This window comes from Papio anubis, chromosome 5 (assembly GCF_008728515.1).
Source record: "Papio anubis isolate 15944 chromosome 5, Panubis1.0, whole genome shotgun sequence".
Taxonomy (NCBI): Eukaryota; Metazoa; Chordata; class Mammalia; order Primates; family Cercopithecidae; genus Papio; species Papio anubis.
Genome location: NC_044980.1, coordinates 71773929 through 71793799, shown reverse-complemented (window position 1 = coordinate 71793799; position 19871 = coordinate 71773929). Strand labels below are relative to the sequence as shown.

Genomic DNA, 19871 nt, shown 5'->3' with positions numbered 1-19871 from the left:
TTTGTTGGAGACAGTTTGGTACGTGTGTTTTATAGTTCTTTTTCTTTCACCCAAACAATTTTGTATATTAGAAAACAATTTCAGCAAATATTTTATATTTTAAAAATCAGAAGAAAATGAAGATGACCCTCTCTTTTGCCAATACTCGTAATAAATACAAAATGAGAAGAGATTTTTATAGTACCGCATTACTCCATTATCTGGAGTACAAATCACTGCTTTTTTTGTTTGTTTTTTGAGACAGGGTCTCCCTCTGTCCTCCAGGATGAGCACAAAGGCGTTGTCTCAGCTCACTGCATCCTTGAACTCCCTGGTTCAAGCGATCTTCCCACCTCAGCCTCCTGAATAGCTGGGACCACAGGCATGTGCTACCATGCCCAACTAATTTTTTATTTTTTTGTAGAGATGGGGCTCTTGCTTTGCTGCACAGGCTGGTCTTGAACTCCCGGACTCAAATAATCCTCCCACCTCTGCCTCACAAAGTGTTGGGATTACAGGTGTGAGTCACTGTGCCTGGCCTAGCTTTTTTTTAAAGTGATAAATAAATGCTGTAGATATTATATCGAATGTTTAATTTTTATCACAGCATAAGTAGAAAAACTGTTCATAAAAATATATTGGCTGGGCACGGTGGATCACACCTGTAATCTCAGTACTTTGGGAGGCTAAAGCGGGGGGATCACCTGAGGTCAGGAGTTCGAGACTAGCCTGGCCAACATGGAGAAACCCCATCTCTATAAAAAATAGAAAAATTAGCCAGGGTGGTGGCACATGCCTGTAATCCCAGCTACTCGGGAGGCTGAGGCAGGAGAATCACTTGAACCCAGGAGGCAGAGGTTGCAATGAGCCGAGATCGCTCCACTGCACTCTAGTCTGGGTGACAGGGCAAGAGGAAAAAAAAAAAAGGAAAGAAAAAAAAAAAGGAAGGAAGGAAGGAATTTACTTATTCCATCTCTGTACGCATAATTTGTAAACTTTTTTATCATCAATTATTATTATAAATTTTTTTGAGACAAGATCTCACTCTGTTGCCCAGGCTGGAGCATAGTGGTGTAAGCACGGCTCACTGCAGCCTCGATCACCTGGGCTCCAGCAATCCTCCCATATCAGCCTCCCAAGTAACTGAGACTATAGGCAGATGCCACCATGCCTGACTAATTTTTGTATTTTTTGTAGAGACAGGGTTTCGCTATGTTGCCCAGGCTGGTCTTGAACTCCTGAGCTCAAGCAATCCACCTGCCTCAACCTCCCAAAGTGCTGGGATTACAGGCATAAGCCACCACACTAGCCCATCAATTATTATTAAACTCATGTGTACCAGTACAATTTTAAGCCCTCTAAGCTGCATTTAATGCTAAATTGTGATAGCGTGTGTATGTGTGTGTGTGTTTGAACAGAATGTTCATATGACTTCATTTCTGTAGTAATGTGATAATACAAATATTTGGGGTCATTTTAATCATATTAGCATTTCTCTCTACCAAATTGATCTTGATCGCTGTGTAGCCACTTCTCATCTTTTACATATACACATGTTACATATCATTCAAACTTGACATTTCCTTGAACGACTTCCCCAGCCCGGTTTCAGATGATTGCTTTTTGAGACTTCGTCCATGCTCTGTCCTCCCCTGCCCACTGTAAATACTCTTCTTTTGGGCTAGGGGGCTGTGCCCTCTGGGGTATTGTTTTCCTTCCTGTTCAGTGCCCGTGCTCTTGCCTGTGTTTCTTCTGTGCCTTTCCCAGGACCTAGCAGAGAGCCGAGCACCTGCCCACTGCTCTGTAAATACTGACCTGCACCTCAAGTGGGGTAGCCTCTGTGTACTTTTCCATTTCCAAGTTGATTTGCCTGTGAATCCCATATGTGAATACATATGCAGATGTCCCTGATGTGTTCTTTCCTGCTTGGAGGCACATGCAAGGATGTGGCACTTTTTCTAATTGCTTGAACAGTCAAGTGAATCTCTCTTAGGCAGCACTTGGCCAAAAATTCTGAATATTTAATCAGTGGTACAGGATTAGCTCAGTTGGCCAAAAAACAAAAAATTGTATGGATGAAATGTGAATACACTGTTAACTTTTTCATCTGCCTTTATAATTAGTATTTTTCTAATACTAAGTTTCTGCTTTTTATACTGAGTTTTTAGGGACAAAATATGGGAAGGATTCCATATTCATTGCTTCACGCAATCTATAGTTCCTGAGATAACTATATAATTCTGAATGTTGATACACCCATAAGAGACTTTGCTTTTTCTTCTCACACATCTGTTTTGCTTTAGGCAAGAGAACTTTCTCATGCCAGAATGGCTGCAGTGGATGTAGGCAATCTGCTTTCTGTTGAGCCTCTGCAATTCACAGATGCAAATGTTTAAAAGGTTAACGTGGTTATTTCTTCATCTGAAACAAACGTCCCTAGTCACTACTTGTGTCCTTTAAAAAAAAAATGTATTCTGTTAGAAATCCATTGTGTGTAATCCTTATACCCTTGTCTCATAATCCTCATATCAGAGCTGAATTAACTCTTTTGTGGCCTCCTGTGATGAATTTCAGTTGTCCTACTAGTTTCTCTTGCTAGTTTGATTGTGTCCTCTTGATGGAATTTAGGTTCTTAGGGAGAGAATGAGGGAAGCAGCTTCTCTACCCGGAACAGAATCCCATTAACCGAAAGAATGCCGCCCCGCAAGAAAGTTTCTAGTGTACCCATGTGTGACCTCAATTATTTAATCAACACATTTTCCAGAGCATCCATTGTTTCACTGCACCAGGAAATGGGGGCAAGACCGGGATAGTACATGGAGGCTAACCTCAGCAACTGCAGTCCAGTTGGAAAGATGAAACCTAACGTGAAGATAGGACGGCAGCGAGTTGTGAGTGTCAAACTCGTGCTTCTGCACTGCGCTCCTGCTGCCTCCAAAAGCAGGGGGAGCCTTCAGCTTATCACACCTACAGCTCTGGACATTTTTTCATGTTGTTAAATTTAACATTTTAGGATCTGAATTTTCTATAGAAACTTTACCTAACTTTTCTTGTATTGCGAATTTGTTGTATTGAGTAAGCCTTATGTGTAGAAAACAGTTTAACTATGTTAACAACACTAGGTCAAAGATTCAAAGCCTTTGAGAGCTTAGGAGAAATCCAACCCCAGTCATTTTCTGACACAGCTGAACACAGGACTCTGTGGTTGAAAGTTTCTGAAACTCCCAAAGCACAGGAAGGCTGACTACAGATCCTAGTTAAAGATGTTAAACTCAATAGTCCCTGGTGGTGCTTACTGTTTGCAGCTGGAAGGCCTTGTATTTTCTTAAAATGCATCCTAAATAAAAACTCAAAAGCCATTCAATGCTAATTCAAGTTTCGTGGTTAATGGCGCAGCTTTGTTGGCATCTAGAATTAGAACCGTGTGGTGTGTCCCCCAGAAAACGAGCTTTCATGGCAAAAACAGACAAACTCTACCCCCTGCCAAACTGTCAGCAGAAATCTGGTCTGCTTTCTGAAATGGGATGTAGGTTTCCAAATTCTCTAGACAATATCTTTCCAAAGCAAATGAGAAACAAATAACTCACAGGCACCAACTGCATTTTCTGTTCAAAGCAAGAGGAGTTTTCACTGTGCTGTTTTTACCTGTCATTTCACAACTCAGTTCTCTCTGGAGCATTTATTTGTACCAGGGGTACAGGAAATTCATGGGATCAGAGAGCTGGTTTTGGACATGAACTTAATCACTCCCATCCTTATTTCCCCCGCTTCCCTGATGCCCTGAATAGCAGGCTCTGTCCCCGAAAGAGAAATAAGAGTTGAAGAAAAGACCAGTTAACCTTTTCCTTTGGTAAGGAGGTACTAGGAGGCCAGTGAAGCTTGTGGGGGACAGGAAGTTTGAGAAGTGAATGGAGATTAGGAGAACAGAGTTGGCTCCAGATGAGCTTTGGAGCTGTGCCTTTTCTTCTGGAACTCACTACTGGATCAAGGGGTCTAGTGGGGTGCCCACCACACTGGCCACAAGACCAAGCTTGATGGGAAGGGCCCAGAGATGGGTCCTGCTTGTGCAGTCTACAACTGCAGCATCAGCCACCTATTCCTCTCTGTGGCCCATGGTCAGCCAGAATCAGAGGGCCAAGCAATGGGCCTGTAGCTTGAGAAGCATGTCAGCAGGCTGGGGTTCAAGGCCAGGCCTACAGGCCTGCAGTGGAGAGAGCAAGGCTGGCTCCAGGTCCGACGGGCAGATTGCCAGGACGTGATTTTCAGAGCAGGAAAGCGGAGTGAAGAGTGACTGGTAGTGAGTGTGAGCAAACAGCAGCCGAGTCACCTCTGCCTAGTGTCAGGCCTGGCTGTGGGCTCTGGCGGCCCTCAGCCTGACCATAGGATGGGTCTCCCAGCTTCAGCTGAAGGCAAGAAGTGCTGCTGACTTGGGGAGCTGAGCCACACCTGGCTCCTGCCCTCCTCCCTGAACATGTCTCCTTGTTGTTCCTCACTTTTTAGCTCTCCACGGGGCTGGCCCTTGTTGTAGACATAGAAGAGAGACACTGTGTTATGTGCCGAGAGCTCTGTCACAAGACACCTACACCACCCGCCATGGGTGGGCCTGAAATCCTCTGTAGGAGAATTACTCACCTGCTTAGAACCCCTCAGTGAGCCTCCAGTGCTTGCTCCAGAAGAAAGCTGGACTCAGTCCACGCCACAGAGGCCATGCACAGGCATGGCACCAGCCAGTAGTCTGGCCTCATTCCCCAACCCTCTCCTCCACTAGCTCCCTGCTCAGCCATGCCAGATCCTCCCCCTGTTCTCCCAATGTGCTGCCGTGCTTTTCCTCATGCTGTTCCCATTGCCCAACTGACCTTTCCTGTCTTTCTCTGCCTGGTAAAATCTGGCTTGTTCTTTGAGATCCAGTTCAAATGTAACCTTCCTTGGCAAGGCCTTCCCAGCCACTCTGACCACCACCTTTCCTGGCAGGATTGCACACTGATTTCACCTCTCTCGGTGCCTGCTCAGCGTGTTCTATGCATCTCTAGCCCATTATGATAGAGTTATTTATTCACAGTCTTTGTTAGATGCTAAATCCGTCCAAGACAGGGACCTGGACATCTGTCCATTCGTCACTGGACCCCTCCCAGCACAGTGCCTGAAACACAGTTTGTCATTTATACATGTCTGTTTTGCAAATCCGTTATCTAAGATGAAAGCCTGTAGATTTCATTAACATCTTAGCTCTGACTAGTTGAGAAATCAAAAGTAAGGCACATGGGACAGCTAACACATATTGACGTCTTGCTGTGTGCTGCCCTACCCACCCCACATCCAGCAAAAAGTCAGCCAGCCCATCGTTGACCCAAGCAGAGGGAGCCCAAGGGGCCATCCTGTGTCCCTCCAGCATTACTGCAAACAGGGTGGGGGCACCAGTGGGGGCAGGAGCGCTGACCTGTCTTAAAGGCTGGGAGTAAGATGGGTCCCTTGTGGCCTTCAAAAGTATTTGGACTTCTGAAGCTGCCTGTGGCTCTGGAAACCAGGGAAATGCTTTAGTGGGAGTGCTTCTGTGTGCGGGGAGGTGTAAGTGCAACATGAACTGTCTCACTCCACCCAGTACAGGATGTGCCCGGAGAGCATGCTGAGCTACCCTGTGCCAGCTGCGTGCTCTAGAACAGCGTCCTCCCAGCCACCCAGGAGGCCATGCAGGCCTCATCAGAAAAGTGGCTTGAAAACCATGTGGAGTCAGACCATTTGAACACTAACTAGAAATGGGAGGCTATTAGGGAATTACCGTGAATGTTTTAGAAAACATTGCTCATCTTTGCACATTAAATTCCTACTAATATAATAGTATCATGATTATGAGCGGTTTATTTTTTTAAGGATCCTTGTCTTTCAGGGGTATATGCCAAAATATTTACAGATGAAATATGATGGTTGGGATTTGCTTGGAAATAATATGGGGAGGAGGGGGTGGGAGGTAAAGATAAAGAAGATTGGCCACAAGTTGGTGATTGTTGGGTACATGGTGTTTATTATGCTGCTCAGTCTCCTTCTGTGCATGTTTGACATGTTTCCTGACAAGGTGTTTTTTAAGTATTTGAGAGATTAAGGGAAACAGTATTTTGTTCTCATTCCCTCGTTTCTTGGATTTGCTTTATTGTCCCTTTTCCTCACCCCAGGTTACCTCTGAGGATCTCCTAGTTAGAGAAGAGGGTCCAAATTTTTGGTCTATCTACCCTTTTGGTACTTTCTTAAAAGGCCTTCCCTTAAGGTTCCTCAAATATGTTTAAAAGGCTTCGGAAATTAGATGCATTTCCTCCCATTGGCTCAGGAAGGGGTGGGGAGCAGCATGTGGTACTGGAAACCAGGCTCCCTTGAAGTGCTGCTTGCCTGGGCTTAGGCTCCATTGAGATGGATCACTTGCTTCCGTCCCATGAAGAGTATGCCTTCCTGAGGCTGCAGAAGAGAAATGTGCCATTTTCACTGTGCCTGTATCCAAGCGAGCCAGCATGGGAGCATTTTAAAAGAAAGACACTTTCATATGGCTAAATCAGCTTGGAAGCCAACTGATGAAGATGTGCTATCTGATAGAGCTTGGGGACCACCAACCAACTGGGAACATACAATGTGGAGGGCAGGCTTGGCTCTGGATTATTGACTCTCTCAAGTGTTCCTATTATATCTCACTCTTAAGGAGGGAGACTAGAAGCTGTTAAGTCCAGTAGCTTAACATTTTTCAGAGTGGATTTTTTCTTGGCCTTTTTTCTACCACCCTCATGTTCCCAGAACACCCCTTGCAATACCACACCCTGACACGGAATGCTCTGTGCTCACTGTATTGTCCTCAGCCATTTCCCACCTTCACGGCCCAGCTTTCTGCCAGTGCAGACCACAGGTATGGCGAGAGCATGCCAGCTGGTGGAGTCTTAAATGGAACTGTAGAGTTTTAGGGGATGTCTGCCCATTTAAGGTAACCGTCTTGTCTAGCGTCCTATCCATGTGCCACTTTCCAGTGGTGTGACTTGAAGGAAGCTACCAAAACCATATTTATCACATTTAAGAGATCAGAGGGCCTATGAATAAATCATGAGTATAGAGAAGATGAAGTTGGAATCCAGGAGAAGCTGACGGTGGAGAATAATGAGGCAAATCTAATAGGCCAGAATGTCATCGGGTCAGTGTAGAGTGCTGTGCGTGGGCCACCTGCAAAGCGCAGGGTGAGGAGGAGTGGCTGACTAGGAACTTAATAGGAGGCAACAGTGTGGTGTGGCTGCACAGACCTACAAATGTTTTAAGATCCAGTTGCATGGATACAGGAGGCTGAAAGCGTCAATCCTGTAATCGATCCAGAGGAGAAGGAATCATATGTTGTTTCCTGTAAGCTTCTGAAGGGGGCCATCTCAGTAAATAATGGTTGTTCATATGAAAGCTATTATTATTTCTCTGATGATATGTGATACTGCATGTTGCATGCAGAAGATCTCTAAAGATCTTTACATATTAACAACCTATGACATCCTTCAGGTATACAATTGTTAACGCATGCCAGGGGACACCGTGACTTTGTCATTGTTTTGTATTTTCTCTGCATATGGGTTAATTTTGTTTGATTATTGTCATCCCTTTAGTTCCTAACTTACACACTAGGGTGTTAGAGAGGAAGGTAATCCAGAACAGATTTTATAATAATAACAATAAAGGCCACCCTAGTTTCTCTCTATTTTATTGCTCAGCACTTGACGTGGATTAGTGCATTTAACGCTCACAGAAACCCAATGAAGGTAGGTGGTAGTATTAGTCTCATTTTACAGAAAAGCAAGGTATTAGAAAGTTAAACGATTGGCCCCCAAGGCCGCACAGCTAGAAAGTGACAAGGCGGGGACTCTGGGAGCCCAAGCTCGAAGTGCCTCTCCCTGGTGTTGCTCTTTCCACAGCAGTGAATAACTGCTCCTCTGAAGTGCTCCTTGCCTGGAGTTCAGCGCCGCAACCAGTTCCACAGGCATGAGGTCTACGTGTGACTGTGCCTCAGAGCCCACAGAGCCACCCGGCTGCTCAGTCGATGATAATCAAAAATTTTACATTTGCTTCCACTGGACATTCCTGCTCATCCAGCCACTTTGCTTATCAGAGGACAAAGGCATGCTGACCGTATGTTTATTATCATTCCTCCTCTTTCCTGCTGGTTTTTCTAGTCAAGGTCAGAGAGGACCAGAAACACCCAGTGCTGAGAAGAGTGAGCCTGGCTTTCTGAGAAATGGTTCCTGCCTCTGTGGAAAGCAGTGAAAGAGCCTCCAGTAGCCTCTTCCTTGAGTGGTGAAGAGTGGATAGAAGGGAAAACAGTTAGAAGTAACAATAACGAATACAAACAGAAAGACATCTTTCTTCCTAACAACCTCATTTTGTTTTCCTTCTAATCGTATTAAATTTCACATACTTGGTATAAAATTACTACAGTGTAGGTTCTGATAATGTCTTATAGCTGCCTGTGTGCCTCTTTGGCTGAATTATGCTCTGATATGTCCCTAATATGGCAGATTCTCCAAACAGATAAGTGGAAAGTAACTCCACATACAGGTAAACGTGATGGGACTGTAGGATTAAGCCTTTTCCTTGTTACGCAACTCAGCAATTATTAGGAAAAGGCTGGGTGTTTTCAGCAGCCCCTGGGAAATGTGATTCATGACATGACAACATTGGTCGGGGTCTCTGTTTCACTCCCCAGCATGTGCTCATTTGAGTAAGTCTGTGAGGAACTTCCCACTTGTAAGAAACAGTATCTTGTGTGTTGATGTCACTAAACTCTGGAAGCTGGATGCTGTGTCCCCACTAATGGTCTCTGGTTGGCAAATATACACGTGACTCTTTCTGAGCAAAGTACTATGTGTAATATAAAAGGAGCTTGAAGGGGGTAGTCCCTGCCCTCAAGTCCCTGGCCTTGATTTTATGGAAGATTTGCCATGGACCTGGAAGATGCATGGAGCACGGGGCAGCATTTCCCCATTCTCTCAGTGTGCACAGGTATAATGGCCACTGTCTGGGAGCTAGGAGGTTGGAGGCCAATGACTGCACCCAACCATGCTGGGGACAGAAAGGCCAGTCCCTACCAGGCTATCCACACTGGTTAAAGTAGGAACCACCCATTGTTGTCTCCTCTCCAGGATCCACTCTTTGAAAGCATTTGGGTAATTACAGCTTGCCTTTCTGCCTTTGGTTGTTAGTTTCAGTGTCTTAATTATCTGCCGTGTCAAAAGATTTCTCCTGATCCCTCTGAGCTCTCTCCCTTTTGCTCCTAGTGGTGTTTTCACCCTGCTTGGTAAGTTAGAATTGTACAGTGGTTTCTATTTCTTCTGTCATATAAACAGCAGGCAGTTTCCAACCTTCCCATCCTCTCTAACTTACTCTCTACTTTTTTTCCTTAAGAGAGGCTTATGTGATGACATTGACCAAGTAAGTCCTCTAACCTCAGTGATAGGATGGTTTGGATGGGGTGGCAAGAAGAGGAAAAAGGAATTCAATCAGTTTGGATTTTTAGAAAATCATGCTGAGCTGAAGTGACACACTTTTTTTTTCCCACAGAAACTGAGTCTGAGGGGATCTTTTTTTTTTTTCGTTGCACATTTTGGTTACATCTGCAGTGAGCAGCTGCTAATCCTGAGAGACTTCTCTTCCCTGGTATTTCTTACCTTTTGCAGGAGTCTCACTGTGCCTGTGTCTTATGTGAGCTCCTTGAAACGAAAGAACGTTAATGGCTAAAGACTGTTAGAGCCATTTGGGTGCCTGCTTATACCTTTGACTCAGCAGCACTGCCAGGGCCCTGTCTAGCTCTGCCAGGTGCCCTCAGGTGGGAGAGTAAGGGCACTGAAACCACAAATCGGCCCTTGACCGGACCTCCAGCTCCTTCCCTGCAGGGAATAGCACTGGAGTACAACTTATAGTACAAAGTAGGTGTTCAATAAATAATCATCAAATGGTATAAAACCAGTTCCTGGCCCAGCACAGGTGCAGGGTAGATGCTCAATAAGTATTTGTTGAAGTAACGAATACATTACTGTATTTCACGGGAGAAGAATTCTGGTCTTATTAGCACTTGCATCATTTGAAGCTCTGCAAGGGCTCTGGGCTGGATCTACTAGGAAAGCAGCCTGAGCAGGGAAGCAGATGGCTGATCAAGCCCTCCAGCCGAGGAGACCAGGACTGTTTCTGTGGGAACTTGGATGCCACTGACCTCACTCATGGAAGCTTGCAAGAGTGGTGCAGGCCCCAGTGGAGCAAGGCCAAGGCTCTGTCTCCTCCCTTTGGCAGTTGGAAAGCAGCACACACTTGGCTTTGCCAGGCCCCGGCTTCAGCGGCCTTCATAGGCCAGTAATTACCTCCTGATCAATGGAGGGAGGGATGTGTGTAGAAATCACTTTTTAGTAGCACATATTTCTCTTGCAAAAGCCCCAGTAAGCTGCCGACTTTCTCTCACGTGTTCAGAGGATACCAAGGGACTGACGGGCTAATTTAATCGTATTCATACAAGAGGCAGCCGTCCCTAGTGCAGAGCGGGGTGCGTTAGGGAGAATTGTCTGTCAGGAGGCTGGAGCTCCAGCTTCAACATGGAATGAAAACACTCTCCGTGAAAGCAGATGAGTCCCACCGGGGAGGAAACTGACTCTCTCCATGGTCCTCAGGGCCTGCTCTTCATCTGTCTGAAGAAGCCTCTTCATCGCATTCAGATAAGTGTTTCACTTGAAGGACAGCAAACACAACCAAATAATGACCTAGATGTCCCTTCCTCATGTTTTCAAACAGTTCCCCTTCTCTTTAATCCCTACAGGAGAAAATTTCCTGGAGTTGAGATCTTAAGAGACATTGGTTCATTTAAGTCCGTTATGAGACCTTCACAGGGCACCCCTTAAGTCTGGCAGTAGGACCACAGGTTTGTCCTGGCCACAAATGTAAAGACTTTGTTCCTGTTCCCTCTCAGGTATCAATGCAAACAGAACAGTTCTAACATTTTTAGTATGGCCTCCCCACCGTGGACACCAATTGGCTGAGCCAGGGAACTGTACTTCTATTTCCTCATCTATGCAAAGGGGAACTCAGCTTAGATGATGTCTGAGGCCCCTTGAGAACCTGAGTGCTCTTCATTCTGTAATAATTAGCTCTCTAATTAGTTTCTCTTCTCTAAACTTTATTCTGCTCCACGGCCTCTGTTTAGGGGTGGAAGGTACATGCTGTACCCCAGTGTGTGTTTCCTGGAGCTGTTTCTCAGCCTGCTGCTCTGTTCTGTCCACTCTCTATCTGTCCCTATTGCGATCATTCTCTAATCTAACCATGACTGCAGCACTCCAGTTCATTCATTTATTCATCATATTTCTCAAACACCCACACGGTGCTAGGTGCTGAATGAACAGTACACTGGTGAACAAGAGTCATGATCCCTGCTTTTTTTGGATCATATACTTTTCTAGAGAGATATGTATTAAAAACATTTAATTTAATTTAACAAATATAATTTAATATTAAATATATTAAATAAATACATAATGATAAATTGTAAGACGTGTTATGGAAGATGAACAGGGGTTGCCCTGATTTAATTTGGGAGGTCAAAAAATAGCTGCTCTGAGGAAGTGTTATTTGATCTGAGACCTGAAAAAGGAGTTATCAGGCAAGGAGTTGTAGAAAGTACTCCGGGTAGAGGAAAGAGCTAACACAAAGACCCTTGCAGCAGGGAAGGGCAAGACTGGATGAACCGAGCTTAGTGTGCCCAAAGAACTGAAGGAAACCAGTGTGGTTGGAACATACACAGTGAGAGGAGCGGGGTGAGATGAGACTGGGAGAATGACAGATTAGTTAAGATAACTCTGGCTGCTGGAACAAACTAAAACCGACATTCAAACAGTATAGACTTTTATTTCTCTTTCGCAGAAAGTGCAAACTAGATATTCCTGAGCAGTTAGACATCCCTGTTCAAAGCAGTGTCTTAGAGACCACAGCTCCTTTCATTTTGCAGCTCTGCCATTTTTAATGAGCTGCCAAAGCCAGCATGCTTGTCTGCATGGAAGGCTGTGCACGAGAGGGTTTTCTGGTCCCAGGCCTGCCTGGAAGTGGTGCTCCCAACCCCACTCACATTCCGCCGGCACACGCCCAACTGCAAGAGAGGCTGAGAAATGTGGTCAGAGTGTGATCCCAAGAAGGAGACGGGGCAGATGATGCAGACCCCGTGGGCCATGTTGCAGTTTCAGCTTTATTCCTAGTGCGCTGAGGAGTGTGAGTGAGAGTGCACCTGTGGCAAATCCATCAGCATCTCTAAACCTACACGTTCAATTGCTCATGTCATGCAGTTCATCTCCCTCCAAGAGCAGCATCTCTCACGTTTTCTTCCAGTGATGCCATTCCAGACCTCGCAGTCCTTTTTCCTGCTCTATTCGTCATCTAGACTTACTTGACCAATCCAACCCTGGACTGGTTCAGTACTTGTCCAACTAAGCTCTTCAACTGGTTTCTTTCTGCTGTGATACAGAATGCTAATTTACATATTTACAATGTAGACCACCCCCTTCCAGTGACAGAATTATTCCTGGCTGTTGTATAGAGCAACTTTTTTGCATTGTCAGGTCATCCTGGAAACTTAATTAGTAATCACAGTATAATGAACATGGAGATGTACCTTTCTAAAACACGCCCTTCATCCCTGCTCAAAAAATTTTACTTGCTTCCAATTACCTACTGAATAAAATTCTAACTTCTATATGTTGGAGATACTAACACAACCCATCTTTTCCTGACAATTCTTACTTTGTCCTCCTCAAGTCAGCCAGAGTGCTCAACTATCCAGAGTCCAAACAAACTTGGTGAATTCCCACCTTGTACTGTTCCATGCTCTGCCAACACTCTGTTCCTGCTCATCCTCCTCTCTGAATCCTACTGATGTTTTAGTGCAAGGCTTCATCCCCTAAGTCTCACCCTCTCTGGAAAGTCTCCCCTCCAACCCACCAGAAATAGACTTTCCGTCTCTGGAGTTCTGTAGTACTTACTCTTCAAAGTAATTAATGCTTAAATTAAATTGGGTCTTACCACTCCTTTGGCATTTATCATGTATTGCCTTTTATTGACATTTATTCTCCCAATTCATTCTAAACTTCTTAAGTAGAGATACTTTTCCTGGTATCTAAAACAGTATCTTGCACACCCTCCAAAAAAAAGAATTAACTAATTAATGTTTTTCTGTAATTCCTGTGACATCTTACACAGTTTCTTAAACATGGCAGATGCTCAAAAATTTCTGTTGATTTGTTATTGTTGTTGGTTTAGTATATGACCCCCTCTAAAATGCAAAGCCTTGGTCAGTTAAAGGGGAGTGCTTTTTCTGGGAATTCCAGCCCCAGTCGGAGGTCTGGGTAAAATGCATGCTGGGGAGGGGAGCCTGTGAGTGCTCCTCCAGCCTCTGTGCACAGCCTCCTGCTTTGCTGCTGCTTTTTTTTTTTTTTTTTTTTTTTAATTGAGACAGTGTCTTGCTCTGTCACCAGGGCTGGAGTGCAGTGGTGTGATCTTGGTTTACTGCAACCTCTGCCTCCTGGGTTCAAGTAATCCTCTTGTCTCAGCCTCCTGAGTACAGGTGCACATCACCACACCTGGCTCATTTTTGTATTTTTAATAGAAATGGGGTTTTACCATGTTGACCAGGCTGGTCTTGAACTCCTGACCTCAAGTGATTTGCCTGCCTCGGCCTCCCAAAGTGCTGGGATTACAGACGTAAGCCACCGCACCTGGCCCCTACTATGCTTCTTTTGCTCATTCAGGAAGCCAACTCTGGGTTTGTCACAGAGTGTTTGCTTACAAATATTCCCACTTTTTCACTCACAATCCTTCTTTTGCCAAGAAAGAGGTTGGTCGCAAGGTGTAGGGGTGTTGCCCTGGGACTCTGTCTTTTAAATTTTCCCTGCTATCAAGATTTTTCATCTGCCAAACCCTATGAGAGACAGAAGAGGGCATCAGATCAACCAGCCAAAGCTTCAAAATCTGCCTTGACTCTGTGGGGTTCTGCTCACCTACACCTTTGTAGGGTACCATCCTCTAGTAAAATGAGCCTCTACTATGATAGCGGGCCCCTCGATTCTATTTCTAAATCTGCCTGATTCTAAACATTCTTGTTTGAGTCAGATGGAAAATTCAGCTCTGTTTCATTTTTCTCCCCATCTTAATTGGTTTTCCGTATGCAGGTTCAGAAGTAGGATTTTGCTGTACACATCATCCTTCATGTGAGTAGGCGAGCACCAGCATCAGGGGAAGGAAAAGAGGCAAACTGACTGTTAGGGAGGGAATCTCTCTCCAGACTCAGCTAGCTAGCGAGCACAGATCCAGATTCTGCCTCTCAAATGAGTCATTTCATGAATGTGGCTGAAGTGTCTAACGGTTGGCATTTCTCAGGAAGCACGCTGGGATTATGGATGTGAAAGTTAACGTGGGTTGTTTGAGAGAGGACTGAGGTTTCAGAAATCTCAGGATGTCTGTCTGTTGAGCTCCATAATCAAGCTGCCAAATTCAAATCTGCATCTACGAATTCTTGAGCACTTGAGGTGGGTGCCCTCTGAAGCTGAACCTTTTCAAAGCTGCTCTGAAGAGTTGGGTGGCACCTCCTTCATATTTCATTCTAAGTCAGTTGTAGAGCTAAGAAACCATCTTTGCTTACTGTCTCAGATGTGTTTCCAGTTTTCGTTGGAAAGAGAAATTGTGTTCTGAATCCCAGTTCCTGTGAGACCCTGATAACTTCTCAAAATATAAAACATCCTTAGTTTCAGCAGGGCTGCTGCCAAGAACTAGAGGAGGCTAGAAAGAGTTGTCTCAAATGTTTGCTTTTTTACCTTTGGCAAGCATCACCTAGTGGCCCTCATGTCAGTGATTACAGGGTTTATGTAACATGCCAGGGTTTGGGCCGTGGATAGCAATGTTATGGAGGGCTGCTCTTGGAAGAACGCCAACCAGCTTCAGTTTTCTGCACTGTAATTATTGCCAGTGATAGCCCAGTGTGGGCTCCCAGGGTCAAGAGGGATAGCATCACCAAGCTCCCCAGAGGGGGCAGGCCCACCTGACAGCCATTAAAAGGCTGATTCCGTGGGCAGGGCCCTTTTTCCAAATTAAGTATTAAGTGAACATTATTTCATCCTTATCCAAAAATGTGCTCAGAGCCTAGACACGTTTTTCCTGCACACCGGCATATGAACTGTGCAACACAGGGTGAGCTCAGTCTTCAGCAAGGCGTTTTGGATGGTGAGGCTTTGTGGTTGGGATTGCACCAAATGCCATGATGGGGGCGGGGGAGCCTTTCTCCTTTCATCCCTTGCCAGAGACTCAGCCTGGGCCGTGCTCATCATCATAATCACAGGCTGAAGAGGAATATTTTGGGTTTAGTTTCCCTTTCTTTTCTTTTTTTTTTTTTTTTACACACAATGCCTATTTATAACCATTTGTTGACAGACTCTACCAATTACTGTAAAAAAACGTGTATTTAGAGAGAGACAGACCAAAAATGTGAATTCAATGGTGGCCTTAGTTCTGTATTTGATTAGCATCTGCTAGTGCCAGAACTGGAGATGGCTGTCTGTTGTCACTTTAATTGGAGGATGATTAGAAAAAAATACTTGCTTTTCTTCCAATCTTATCTTTGTTGTTACCAGCTCATCAGATCCACAAGTTCATGTTTATTATGGCCATTATATGTTAAAAGCTCCGTGCATTTTCTGTCTCCACATCATCTGTAACATCCTGTTGCCAAATCCAGTTATCTCCTTTCCTGCTTTCTCATACTTTCCCTCTCTTTGACATTAACCATTTTTTCCATGGAGTATTTTCCCTGACTTCTGAGGCCTTTTTCTAGTCTAACTCCTCCTTCTCTGTCTTTTAGAGGCTCCTTCCCCTCTGCTTTGCCTTTCAAATGGTGGTTCTTTCCAGAATTCCATCCTCCTCCCTGTTCTCTTCTCAGTCCATGTATTATTTCCACCTCAAATACAGCCAGAAGAAGTGAAGACAAGGCACACAGTTTGGGAGCCCAGGACTTGGCAGTGGACATCGGATATTAGAGAGGGGTTGCCCATAAAGCTATCTTAGGGGCAGCTGAATATACAGGATCTCTGTGACTCCTACCCCTACCCCAAAAAGCAGGATGGCTCATGGGGGCAGCAGAAAGGTGTTGGAGCCAGAGAGAGTAGGTCAGCTATTGTCCATGGTGGATATCGGGAGAGGCAAGCTGAAGAGGTTGAACCTGTTTTGATGGCCAAGGCCAGGAGATGGATGTCAATATCCCTCTGTGAAGTGTAGGAGTGGAGCACCATCGAAGGAGTGATGTGAGAAGGAAGTGAGAAGGCTGGGCTTTGTTTTGTGTGCAGGTTCGCCTGGGCTAGAGGCACCATGTTTGGATACACAGAAGAACAGTCTGGGTTAGAGATAAGATTCTGGAGTCTAGAATGCCCAGCGAAATGTTGGGCATGGAAACTAGAGGAATGAAAGCATTGAAGAGATGAACAGAGAAAAAAGAATAAGCAAATGAGGCTGAAAAGAATGGCAGGTAGAGGCCGGGCACAGTGGCTCACGCCTGTAATCCCAGCACTTTGGGAGGCCGAGGTGGGCGGATCACGAGGTCAAGAGATTGAGACCATCCTGGCCAACATGGTGAAACCCTGTCTCTACTAAAATTACAGAAATTAGCTGGGCGTGGTGGCGGGCGCCTGTAGTCCCAGCTACTCGGCAGGCTGAGGGAGGAGAATCACTTGAACCCAGGAGGCGGAGGTTGCAGTGAGCCGGGATCACGCCACTGCACTCCAGCCTGGTGACAGAGCGAGACTCCGTCAAAAAAAAAAAAAAAAGAAAAGAAAAGAATGGCAGGTAGAAATGAGGGCTAACCCAGATGGAGCATTTTCTCTGTGCCAGGTGCTACAGTAAGTGCTTTGCATGCATTTTCTCACTTAGAGGCTGAAAAGGGGAAGGATACCTTAGAAAGAAGAAAATTTCAAAAAGAGAGACCCTCCTTCTGCCTTGATCATATTTGTCACTCTTTCTTTACCTGTTGCATTGGCCATCCATAGGCCCTTCCTGGATCCTCCTGGGGAATTGGTATGTCTTTTGTAATCTCCTAGCACTTCGTGCATTTTATTTATTCAGACAACAAATGTTTATTCCACTATTTTAGAATTTATGGTGGTTAAATAAAATTATTTTATTGTTACCTGCTGGACTCCAGCTTATTCATTCAAAAGATTTAGTGTCTAACACATATAGTGGTCAACAAAATCGGTTATTTGTTTAGTAAGTAAATGAATAATATGAAATAAGCTATTTTTTCAAGACTCAATTTAAACCAAAGCATGAGAAGAGCTCTCATCAACCTATTTCAGGTATAGATGGCTTAATTTACTACAACAGTCATGAGTTGAGGATTCATTGAATGGTTGTTTTCTGTTGTTTTTGGTTTACACTGCTCAATCGACACTCCGGCTGATGTCAGACATTAACCAATTGTTGAAGTTCCCTGTAACACCAGCACATTCTCTGAATACTTACTATGCACAATGCAATAATGATTAACATTTGAACTCTGTCTAGGCTGAGTACGCCACATCAAAGCTCTTTTTTCACTAGGACTTTTAAAATATCAAATATGAACTGAGTGAGTAGGTGTCAGAGAAATTGACTTTGTAAACTGAAAATCATAAACTTAAGATTCATTTGAAATACGTCATGTGGAGTGCATATATAAAAATTATGAGTATTTTGATTTGTCCCCTGTAGGTAATAAATAACATCTGTAATATTCCTCCTCACCTTTTTCTGATTAGCTTCATGTCTGGCATATTTTTCCCAACACTCCTATTTCGTGTTATAAGAATTTCACCAAGGACAGACAGGATTCTAAGTAAGTAGTGAGGGTGTAATAGAAAACTTGCGGCAATCAGGTTCAAGTTCAGAAATGAGGGAAATATTTAGTGGTGGTCAGGCCTCTCTATTTTACTCTTCTTTGGTACACGCTGGCAGAGCTGCACAAGCCCTGAGGGGCGGCAGTGCCTGTGAAAGGCACAGGGTCTGGGGCCCACTATAGTCTAGACCCACAAGCCAGCCCCCACTTCCCCAAAGCTGGCGTGGCTCCCAGCCCCCTCACTCCCCACATGTACCTGCACCCACATGGGGGCGTCCAGCAGAGTGCCCTGGGCCACCAGCATCCCCCTGGGGTCCATGGAGCTGGAGGGACCTCTGGAGACTCCCAAAGGTGAACCAAGGTGGACATTGGCCAGCTCTGCTTTCAGCTGTTTTGTATGATGGGCAGCTGTACAGAGTTTGTTCGGAAGGAAGATTTTGCCCTTAAAAGTTTGAAAACCACTGCCTTAACTGCGTAATTTCAATAACTACTATATGATGATGATGATAATAATAATAGCTAACATTTATTGAGAGCTTACTATGTGCCAGGGACAAACTATGGGCTTTCAATGTACTATCTCATTTAATTCTCCTGAAAAAACTCTCAGGTAGTTACTGATTTTATCAGTGAGAAAACAGAGGCGAAGTAAAATGCCCATGGTTACAGAGTTATGAAATAGCAGAACTGGCCCAGTTAGTCTGGCTCCAAAGCCAGGGATCTCAATCTTGCTGCTAATACTGCTATTAATTAGCTCTGGTAAAAGTGAAGAGGCAGCCTGGACAACTGGAAAACAGCAGAGCACATGTTTAGTAAGTGCCTATGAAAGTCAGGCATTAAATGATGCTGGAGCCCCAGTTACTCTGAGCTTCACTCTATCCCTCTTACCCCACTGGCCTCACCTAGTTTTGGAAAAGTTTGACAAGCACTGAGACAGATAAATAAGTGTAAAAAGAAAAAATTGGCTTGTAAATACTCCCCAAATATCCTGCCTGATAAAGCATTCTTCCTCCTCTCCCTCCTTCTCCTTCCTATCACCTATCCCTTTGCCTTTCTCCCCCACTCCACCTCTCTTCTTTGTTTTGTTTTCTTTTTGCCTCCCTTATCAGTCCTGTCTTCTTTGCCTTGTGTTAGATTCTTTAGGCTCCTATTTCAGGACAGGTCACATCTACTCTTGCTTCTACACTAGGACACACCCTCCCCTCTTACTACTCAGTGTTAGTTCACTGGCCTCAATAAACACTGGATGTTTTTATTTTATTTCATGTTTGTGCAATTGAAGACAATTGAATTCATTCTGTGTTTTTTCTTTTTTCCAAAATGATATATGAATTAGAATCGCCCTTTGAGCCAAGAACCCTGGTGGGTTTTGTTTTTTTTTTTAACAGGGCCACAAGCCCAGGATGAAAAATCAGTTCATAAAATTAATAGCAAGCAAATTTAGAATCCACTACAGCACCTATAGCCAGCTTGAAGTAAGCCTGAGAAGCAAACTCCTACAGGATGAGATTGATTCCAGCAGTGTGGTTAGATATTTGGAAATGCCTAAAGAAATGTTTATGCTCAAGTTAAGATTGCAGCCGAAACCATATAACTTGAGAATTTCTGGGGCCTAAATGTATGGGCTTTACACAAGGTACTACATTGCTTTGTGCCTGTGCCCAGATCACTCTTCTCCTTTTCTACTTTCCTCCCATGCTGCCCCCAGCACACACATACTTGCCTCATCTCCTCCTAAAAAAATAATAAAAATTGAAATCTTTCTAATGCCTATTCAGCCTTCCAGTTTCATCTAAGACCTCACTTCTTCAGGGATATCTTCTCCTTTCCCTAGACTAATCAAGGTCCCTACCTTGCCTTCCTAGAGCCCCCATCCCTGACCACAACACCCATCATAATTGATCATCACTGCTTGTCTCCTGGCCTTCCTCCACTTGGCTGTGTGCCCAGCAGCTAGGACTAGTTCAAGAAGTATTTGTGGACGAAGTAAATGAATCTACTCTGGGGA

The 19871-nt window shown here is 44.5% G+C and overlaps 1 protein-coding gene across 3 annotated transcripts in view; it reads left to right on the top strand.

The window, feature by feature from the left end:
- The window catches only part of ARSB (arylsulfatase B), a 194062-nt gene that overhangs the window by 157861 nt on the left and 16330 nt on the right, over window positions 1–19871 (top strand). The window contains exon 7 of one of the 3 annotated variants that reach the window (XM_017959685.3): window positions 2744–3338. The exons of the other annotated variants lie outside the window; for them this stretch is intronic. Within the exon in view, the coding sequence (XP_017815174.2) occupies window positions 2744–2745 (2 nt within the window). The 3' untranslated portion in view covers window positions 2746–3338. Of the gene's footprint in view, window positions 1–2743; window positions 3339–19871 lie in introns of those variants that run through there. 3 annotated transcript variants of the gene reach the window in all.